Source organism: Nerophis lumbriciformis, linkage group LG22, assembly GCF_033978685.3.
Source record: "Nerophis lumbriciformis linkage group LG22, RoL_Nlum_v2.1, whole genome shotgun sequence".
Lineage (NCBI taxonomy): Eukaryota > Metazoa > Chordata > Actinopteri > Syngnathiformes > Syngnathidae > Nerophis > Nerophis lumbriciformis.
Window position 1 is genome coordinate 29,791,391 of NC_084569.2, and position 11,068 is coordinate 29,802,458.

The 11,068-nt window shown below is 38.0% G+C and overlaps 1 protein-coding gene across 1 annotated transcript in view; it reads left to right on the top strand.

Annotated features, from left to right (window-relative positions):
- Nucleotides 1-11,068, top strand: part of cnn1b (calponin 1, basic, smooth muscle, b) — a 61,884-nt gene that overhangs the window by 36,024 nt on the left and 14,792 nt on the right. The window contains exons 2-4 of the mRNA XM_061973647.1: nt 1,864-1,985; nt 7,739-7,805; nt 9,424-9,561. Of these exons, the coding sequence (XP_061829631.1) occupies nt 1,864-1,985; nt 7,739-7,805; nt 9,424-9,561 (327 nt within the window). The remainder of the gene's footprint in view (nt 1-1,863; nt 1,986-7,738; nt 7,806-9,423; nt 9,562-11,068) is intronic.

Sequence of the window (11,068 nt, forward strand, 5' to 3'; positions counted from 1 at the left end):
CACTCTGTGGAAACACTCCCCACCCACACTGCTTGGTGCCTCGTCTGAGCTGCTGTGACTTAGATGACCATAGTAACTAATTAGATGACCATAGTAACTAAATAGATGACCAAAGTAACTAGTATATCATGCAAAAGTGCAGTTATCAACCATTGAAATACTTTGTATAGTTCAAGACTTACGGTCATTTGAAAACATCACTGCACATCATAATGGAAGCTACAGTTTCCATCTTAAACATCTAAAAAAAATATTTGAGAATGTCCGGCGGGCCAGATTGAAAAGCTTTTCCACTTTGTATCAGTCCATCTTAGATGAGCTCAGGCCCAGCGAAGCCGACGGAATTTCTGGGTGTTGTTGATAAACGGTTTTCGCCTTGCATAGGAGAGTTTTAACTTGCACTTACAGATGTAGCGACCAACTGTAGTTACTGACAGTAGGTTTCTGAAGTGTTCCTGATATCCTTTACACACTGATGTCGCTTGTTGATGCAGTACAGCCTGAGGGGATCGAAGGTCACGGGCTTAGCAGCTTACGTGCAGTGATTTCTCCAGATTCTCTGAACCCTTTGATGATATTACGGACCGTAGATGGTGAAATATCTAAATTCCTTGCAATAGCTGGTTGAGAAAGGTTTTTCTTAAACTGTTCAACAATTTGCTCACGCATTTGTTGACAAAGTGGTGACCCTCGCCCCATCCTTGTTTGTGAATGACTGAGCATTTCATGGAATCTACTTTTATACCCAATCATGGCACCCACCTGTTCCCAATTAGCCTGTTCACCTGTGGGATGTTCCAAATAAGTGTTCGATGAGCATTCCTCAACTTTATCAGTATTTATTGCCACCTTTCCCAACTTCTTTGTCACGTGTTGCTGGCATCAAATTCTAAAGTTAATGATTATTTGCAAAAAAATAAATAAAAGTTTATCAATTTGAACATCAAATATGTTGTCTTTGTAGCATATTCAACTGAATATGGGTTGAAAAGGATTTGCAAATCATTGTATTCCGTTTATATTTACATCTAACACAATTTCCCAACTCATATGGAAACGGAGTTTGTGTGTGTGTGTATATATATATATATATATATATATATATATATATATAAATATAAATTAATTTTAAATGTAATCGCTGTTGGTTGAAAGGATTTAAACAAATCGTTGATATTACTATTTTCTCAGGAAAAATGCTTAGAAACATTTAGTGCAAAACCTGAACACAAATAAGTGATATTTGACAGGGCTGTGAATCTCTGGGCACCGCACGATTCGATTCTTGGGGGTAATTATTCAATTCATAATCGATTCTCGATTCAAAATCAATAGTTTAAAATAACATTGGGTGCCAGTAATATGATTAACTACATTCCTCCATAAAATAGGTACACGGCTCTGATGAGTTTTTATATTACTTAAAATAAAACAGTTTTTTCTTCAATAAAATTCTACCCAAACATTTAATAAAGTCAAATACAAAAGAGTCAACAAGTGAAGTATCCAACACTTCTCTTTTCTAAAGTAAATGTGTACAGCAGATATGATCATCTACATCAACTATATGATGTGCCTGAGTGGCTGGACAGGACAGATTGGAAAAAAATTCAAAAATATATATAGATTTTAGATTTTTTTTTTAAATTCGATTGAGAATCGTGACAAATAATAATCAAGATTAATCTGGCACCCCTAATATTTGACAATAGTGCTGTGTTAATCAAGGTGCCCTCGGCTCTAACATGGTTCGCAGGGACAAATAGAAGCCAAGTCAATCAATAGGTTGTTTATTTCAACACACCTGTACTTCCACGTACTTGTCAGGTCAGCTCTGACCTTTAACCTCTCCCATCTCCTCAGCTGGCAGGGAAGTATGACCCTCATATTGAGGAAGAGCTGAGGCTGTGGATTCAGGATGTGACCGGCATGAAGATTGGAGAGAACTTCATGGAGAGTCTGAAGGACGGAGTAATGCTATGCGAGTGAGTTTCACTAAAACACCCTATTTATGCCAACTAGGGCTGCAACTAAACACTATTTTGATAGTCATCGACTATCTGAATGATTAGTCGACCAGTCATCGACTGTCTGAACGATTAGTCGACTAGTCATCGACTATCTGAACGATTAGTCGACTAGTGATCGGCTATCTTAACAAATAGTCGGCCAGTCATCGACTATCTTAACGATTAGTCGGCTAGTCATCGACTATATTAACGATTAGTCTACTAATCATCGAATATGTTAACCCTTAGTCGACTGGTCATCGACTGTCTGAGCGATTAGTCGACTATCCATCCATCCATCCATCCATCCATTTTCTACCGCTTATTCTCTTCGGGGTCGCGGGGGACGCTGGAGCCTATCTCATCTACAATCGGGCGGAAGGCGGGGTACACCCTGGACAAGTAGCCAGCTCATCGCAGGGCCCGATTAGTCGACTAGTCATCGACTATCTGAACGATTAGTCGACTGGTCATCAACTATCTGAACGATTAGTCCGCTAGTCATCGACTATCTTAACGATTAGTCAGCTAGTCATCGACTATAGTAGCGATTTGTCGACTAGTCATCGACTGTCTGAACAATTAGTCGACTAGTCATTGACTATCTAAATGATTAGTCGACTAGCCATCGACTATCTGAAGGATTAGTCGACTGGTCATCAACTATCTTAACGATTACTCTGCTAGTCATCGACTATCTTAACGATTAGTCTGCTAGTCATCGGCTATCTGAACGATTAGCCGTCCAGTCATTGACTATCTTAACAATTAGTCGACTAATCGTTAATATAGTCGACGATTAGCCGACTCATCGACTATTACATCGATTAATCGACTAATCGTCGACTGTATTAGCGGTTGGTCAACTGGTCATCGACTATCCGAACGATTAGTCGACTAGCCATCGACTGTCTGAAGGATTAGTCGACTGGTCATCAACTATCTGAACGATTAGTCCGCTAGTCATCAACTATCTTAACGATTAGTCGACTAATCATCGACTATCTTAACGATTGGTCTACTAATCATCGACTATCTGAATGATTAGTTGACTAGTCATCGACCATCTTAACGATTAGTCTGCTAGTCATCGACTATCTTAACGATTAGTCTGCTACTCATCCACTATTTAAACGATTAGTTGACTAGTCATCAACTATCTGAACAATTAGTCGACTAGTCATGGACTATCTAAATGATTAGTTGACAAGTTGGCTTATAAAGCGTACACATGTTCAGTGGCTCTAATTTTGCCATTAACCTATAAATACATTTTGAGATATTTTTAGGCATGTGCTTACTTAGTAACAACAAAGATGACTAATTTGTTCATACATATGTCTTTATCTTGTAACTATACTGCTCACCAAGTATATGTAAAAAAACAGGTCAGTTAAAAAGCAGCAATAAAAACAAACAATAAAACGACAAAGTAACTTGCTCAAAAAGAGACAAGCATTTTGTGATGATGTGTTTAAAAAATAATATATTATTGATTATTGATTAACTCCTGGCATTTATAGCACTCTAATAGACGATGCATATAATTGTATCATTGATCATTTTTTACATTTTACCTATCTAAAATATTGTATGTTTAATCTTATGATAACGGATCATTGATACCTGATGTTTAGTGTGTGTTAGTGTGCCATTGGGTTTGTTATTGTGTCTTTCTTCACTGCATTGCAAATTGGCGCTGCTTTAAAAAGCACTTGAATAGATTAAGACGCAGTTTAGCTGGCGTACTTTGACTAAAATTATAGTTTCGATCTATTTTTCACACAACTTCGTCTCACACTTGCTAGCTAGCTAGCTAGCTAGCAAGGCAATAAGCTACAAATCTTACCGAGTTTAAACCGCATCCTCCAGACGTCCTACATTCCTCCCCCTTTAAATGCTCCCGTATCACAAATGTAGTGTCATCAAAACAAGATCTGTGTCCCAAAATGAGCAAGGTATTCATATTTTTAACAATAAAAGGAAATATTCCCACACTTTACATACATTCCCACACTTTACATACTATCTGAACGATTAGTTGACTAGTCATCAACTATCTAACAATTACTGCGCTCGTCATCACTCTATCTTAACGATTAGTCGACTAGTCATTGACTATTTGAACAATAGTCGTCTAGTCATCGACTATATTAACGATCAGTCATCAACCATCTTAACGATTAGTCATCGACTATCTTAACGATTAGTCCGCTAGTCATCTTTTTTAAATGATTATTCGACTAGTTATTGACTATCTGAACTATTAGTCGACTAGTCATCGACTATCTTAACGATTTGTCGACTAGTCATGGACTATCTTTGCAATTAGTCGACTAGTCATGGACTATCTTGACGATTGGTCGACTAGTCATCGACACTATTACCGATTATTCGACTGGTCATCGACTATCTGAACAATTAGTCGACTAGTCATCGTCTATCTGAACGATTAGTCGACTAGTCATCGACTATCTGCGCGATTAGTCGACTAGTCATCAACTATCTGCGCGAATAGTAATCGACTATTTGCACGATTAGTCTGCTAGTCATTGACTATCTTAGCAATTAGTCGACTAGTCATCGACAATATTGCAGATTATTCGACTGGTCATCGACTATTTTAACGATTAGTCCGCTAGTCATCGACTATCTGAAAAATGAGTTGACTAGTCATCGACTATCTTAAAGATTAGTCGACTATCTTAACGATTAGTCGACTAGTCATCGACTCTCTGAAAAATTAGTTGACTAGTCATCGACTATCTTAAAGATTGGTCGACTAGTCATCGACTATCTTAACGATTGGTCGACTAGTCATCGACTATCTTAACGATTGGTCGACTAGTCATCAACCATCTTAATGATTTGTCGGCTAGTCATCGACTATCTGAACGATTAGTCGACAGGTATGCTTATAAAGTGTACACATATTCAGTGGCTCTGATTTAGCCATAAACCTATAACGATTAGTCAACTAGTCATCGACTATTTATGTGGGCTTTGTACCGAGGATGTCGTTGTGGCTTGTGCAGCCCTTTGAGACACTTGTGATTTAGGGCTATATAAATAAAGATTGATTGATTGATATTTTAACGATTAATCGACTAGTCATTACTGTATCTTAACGATTAGTCCGCTAGTCATCACTGTATCTTAACGATTAGTCCGCTATTCATTACTGTATCTTAATGATTAATCCGCTAGTCATCACTGTATATTAATGATTAGTCCGCTAGTCATCACTGTATCTTAACGATTAGTCGTTAGTCATGGACTATCTGAACAATTAGTCGACTAGTCATCGACTATCTGAACGATTGGTCGACTAGTCATCGACTATCTGCGCGATTTGTCGACTAGTCATCGACTATCTGCGCGAATACTAATCGACTATCTGCACGATTAGTCCGCTAGTCATTGACTATCTTAGCGATTAGTCGACTATCTTATCGATTAGTCGCCTAGTCATCGACTATCTTAACGATTAGTCAAATGGTCATCGACTATTTTAGCGATTAGTCCGCTAGTCATCGACTATCTGAAAAATGAGTTGACTAGTCATCGACTATCTTAACGATTGGTCAACTAGTCATCGACTATCTTAACGATTGGTCGACTAGTCATCGACTATCTGAACGATTAGTCGACAGGTGTGCTTATAAAGTGTACACATATTCAGTGGCTCTGATTTAGCCATAAACCTATAACGATTAGTCAACTAGTCATCGACTATCTTAACGATTAGTCGACTAGTCATCACTGTATCTTAACCATTAGTACGCTAGTCATCACTGTTTCTTAATGATTAGTCCGCTAGTCATCACTGTACCTTAACGATTAGTCTGTTAGTCATCGACTATCTGAACAATTAGTCGACTAGTCATCGACTATCTGAACGATTAGTCGACTAGTCATTGACTATCTGCGCGAATAGTAATCGACTATCTGCACGGTAGTCCATTGACTATCTTAGCGATTAGTCGCCTATCTTATCGATTAGTCGACTAGTCATCGACTATCTTAACAATTAGTCGACTAGTCATCGACAATATTGCCGATTATTCGACTGGTCATCGACTATTTTAACGATTAGTCCGCTAGTCAGCGACTATCTGAAAAATGAGTTGACTAGTCATCGACTATCTTAACGATTGGTCGACTAGTCATCGACTATCTTAGCGATTGGTCGACTAGTCATCGACTATCTTAACGATTGGTCGACTAGTCATCGACTATCTTAATGATTTGTTGGCTAGTCATCGACTATCTGAACGATTAGTCGACAGGTGTGCTTATAAAGTGTACACATATTCAGTGGCTCTGATTTAGCCATAAACCTATAACAATTAGTCAAATAGTCATCGACTATCTTAACGATTAGTCGACTAGTCTTCGACTATCATAACGATTAGTCGACTAGTCATCACTGTATCTTAACAATTAGTCCGCTAGTTATCACTGTATCTTAACAATTAATCCGCTAGTCATCACTGTATCTTAACAATTAGTCCGCTAGTCATCACTGTATCTTAACGATTAGTCCGCTGGCATCACTGTATCTTAACTATTAGTCCACTAGTCATTGACTATCTGCACGATTAGTCGACTAGTCATCGACTATCTGCGCGAATGGTAATCGACTATCTGCACGATTAGTCCGCTAGTCATTGACTATCTTAGCGATTAGTCGACTATCTTAACGATTAGTTGACTAGTCATCGACTATCTGAAAAATTAGTTGACTAGTCATCGACTATCTTAAAGATTGGTCGACTAGTCATCGACTATCTTAACGATTAGTCGACTAGTCATCGACAATCTGAAAAATTAGTTGGCTAGTCATCAACTATCGTAACGATTGGTCGACTAGTCATCGACTATCTGGACGATTAGTCGACAGGTGTGCTTATAAAGTGTACACATATTCAGTGGCTCTGATTTAGCCATAAACCTATCACGATTAGTCAACTAGTCATCAACTATCTTAACGATTAGTCGACTAGTCGTTACTGTATCTTAACGATTAGTCCGCTAGTCATCACTGTATCTTAATGATTAGTCCGCTAGTCATCACTGTATCTTAATGATTAGTCCGCTAGTCATCGACTATCTGAACAATTAGTCCACTAGTCATCGACTATCTGAACAATTAGTCCACTAGTCATCGACTATCTGAACGATTAGTTGACTAGTCATCGACTATCTGCCCGAGTCGTCGACTAGTCATCGACTATCTGCCCGAGTCGTCGACTAGTCATCGACTATCTGCACGAGTAGTCGACTAGTCATCAACTATCTGCACGAGTAGTCGACTAGTCATCGACTATCTGCACGAGTCGTCGACTAGTCATTGATAATCTGAACGGTAAGTCCGCCAGTCATCACTGTATCTTAACAATTAGTCTGCCAGTCATCGACTATCTAAACGACTAGTCATCGTCCATCTAAACCTGCCATGTTGTTTGAGTGGCGGTGCTGACTCGCGTCCTCCGGAAAAACAGGAGTGATTTTAATTTGTTGGCGACACATTTAATTTTGGACAATGTTGAGGAAAGGTTGCACCATAACACTAAATGCACTGCACCTTACTAATATGAAATAAATCATGATTTTTAGAAAAAATTTACTTGCCAAGCTTAAACTGCTACAACACATTTCAAATGTATGATTGTGGTTCTATCTTGTACTGGAGCTCACATGTGATGCTTGTCTTTGTGTGTTTGTAGACTCATCAATCTTCTTCAGCCCGGCTCTGTGAGGAAGATCAACCACTCCAGTCAAAACTGGCACCAGGTAATGTCCAACGTCAACAAAGCGTGTGGTAACATAGTCAGGATGAGGTTTCCAGCACAAAACCTAAATGTGAAAAAGTTCTCATTTTCTCAAAATGTGACAAATAAATGAACCGAAGCTGCTGTACAGTAGGATGACATCACCATTAATTGCTGTCTTTATTATAAAAGCTTTAGTTTTGACACTGAATTGTTTGCTTTTGAATTGTGGGAATGATCAAATTACCGTATTTTTCGGACTATAAGTCTCAGTTTTATTCATAGTTTGGCCGGGGGTGCGACTTATACTCAGGAGCGACTTATGTGTGAAATTATTAACACATTAGCGTAAAATATCAAATTATATTATTTAGCTCATTCACGTAAGAGACTAGACGTATAAGATTTCATGGGATTTAGCGATTAGGAGTGACAGATAAATGTTTGCTATACGTTTGGTAAACGTATAGCATGTTCTATATGTTATAGTTATTTGAATGACTCTTACCATAATATGTTTTGTTAACATACCAGGCAGGTTCTCAGTTGGTTATTTATGCCTCATATAACGTACACTTATTCAGCCTGTTGTTCACTATTCTTTATTTATTTTAAATTGCCTTTCAAATGTCTATTCATGGTGTTGGCTTTTATCAAATACATTCCCCCAAAAAATGCGACTTATACTCCAGTGCGACTTATATATGTTTTTTTTCCTTCTTCATTGTGCATTTTCGTCCGATGCGACTTATACTCCGGAGCGACTTATACTCCGAAAAATACGGTAATCAAATTATGCTGACAATTTCATTAAGTAAAATTTGTGAGCAAAAAATGTGTTTACGAATTCAGTTTGTGTTTTGGAATTCGGCGTAAAAAATGATTGTATAAAAAAAAAAAAAATGATTGTAAAAAATTTTTAAAAAATAAAAGATATTTGTCGCTTCAAAAATCAAGACTCACTTCCAGGAAATTCATCTTAATTTACTGGAATTTGATATTAAATTTTGAAGCAACGAATATTTCTGCAATTAATTTTTGTACACGGAATTTTTCTGCCCCAACTTTTTTTACACTGAATTTTTTTTTCTGCCCCAACTTTTTTTACACTGAATTTTTCTGGCCCAACTTTTTTGACACTGAATTTTTCTGCCTTAAATGTTTTCCCACTGAATTTTTATTCACACAATTTTAATACACTATTTATTTCATACCATGATTTTTATAACACTGTATCTTATCAAATTTTGAACACATTTTTAAACACCCATATTTTTATTTACCGTATTTTTCGGAGTATAAGTCGCACCGGAGTATAAGTCGCACCTGCCGAAAATGCATAATAAAGAAGGAAAAAAACATATATAAATCGCACTGGAGCCCGGCCAAACTATGAAAAAAACTGCGACTTATAGTCCGAAAAATACGGTAGTGAACTTGTCCTAATTTGATGTAAAAAAATTAATAAAAATAATTTTACAAAATTCAAACGCAAAAACACTCAGTTATATAATTCCAAACAAAGGTTTCGTAATAAAGACACAAATTAACTTCCATATATGGTAACATATTTTCTTCTGACTGAATGGCGTTATAATGTGCTACATTCAGCTGTTTCCCTTCTGTCCTGTCTTCCTCAGTTGGAGAACATTGGAAATTTTGTCCGTGCAATTACAGAGTACGGCCTGAAGCCGCACGACATCTTTGAGGCCAACGATCTGTTCGAGAATGTCAACCACACTCAGGTCCAGTCCTCGCTTATCGCCCTGGCGGGAATGGTGAGAAGAGTCCACCATACTGTTTCTTAATTCTCTTTAACATGGAATATTTTGAAAGGGGAGAGCTACTGAAGCAATGCTAATGAATCATATTGGGTACTATACCGCCTCTAAAAAGTACCGGTTCCAGCGCACACACACGGCGTACTTACAAGCAGACACAGTGTGTAGACAGAAAAGGGAAAACGGACTCATTTTGGCTTAAAAATTGACGATAAAGGTGAAGTTATAACACTGAAACACCCTCAGGAAGAGGTGCTTTAACACATTGGCTAGCTAGCTCGCGGCTAACGTCCATACTCAGTCACCGCTAACAAACGCTAGCACGCCTGAATGTAAACAAACGCCATGGGTGGATCTACACCTGACATCCACTGTAATGATACCAAGTACAAGAGCGTATCTAGTCGATACTACTATGATTACATCAATATTTTTGTTTATATATATATATATATACAAACCCCGTTTCCATATGAGTTGGGAAATTGTGTTAGATGTAAATATAAACAGAATACAATGATTTGCAAATCATTTTCAACCCATATTCAGTTGAATATGCTACAAAGACAACATATTTGATGTTCAAACTGATAAACTTGTTTTTTATTTGCAAATAATCATTAACTTTAGAATTTGATGCCAGCAACATGTGACAAAGAAGTTGGGAAAGGTGGCAATAAATACTGATAATGTTGAGGAATGCTCATCAAACACTTATTTGGAACATCCCACAGGTGTGCAGGCTAATTGGGAACAGATGGGTGCCATGATTGGGTATAAAAACAGCTTCCCAAAAAATGCTCAGTCTTTCACAAGAAAGGATGGGCCGAGGTACACCCCTTTGTCCACAACTGCATAAGCAAATAGTCAAACAGTTTAAGAACAACGTTTCTCAAAGTGCAATTGCAAGAAATTTAGGGATTTCAACATCTACGGTCCATAATATCATCAAAAGGTTCAGAGAATCTGGAGAAATCACTCCACGTAAGCGGCATGGCCGGAAACCAACATTGAATGACCGTGACCTTCGATCCCTCAGACGGCACTGTATCAAAAACCGACATCAATCTCTAAAGGATATCACCACATGGGCTCAGGAACACTTCAGAAAACCACTGTCACTAAATACAGTTGGTCGCTACATCTGTAAGTGCAAGTTAAAGCTCTACTATGCAAAGCGAAAGCCATTTATCAACAACATCCAGAAATCCAGATCATCTAAGATGGACTCATGCAAAGTGGAAAAGTGTTCTGTGGTCTGACGAGTCCACATTTCAAATTGTTTTTGGAAATATTCAACATCGTGTCATCCGGACCAAAGGGGAAGCGAACCATCCAGACTGTTATCGACGCAAAGTTCAATAGCCAGCATCTGTGATGGTATGGGGGTGCATTAATGCCCAAGGCATGGGTAACTTACACATCTGTGAAGGCACCATTAATGCTGAAAGGTACATACAAGTTTTGGAACAACATATGCTGCCATCTAAGCGCCGTTTTTTTC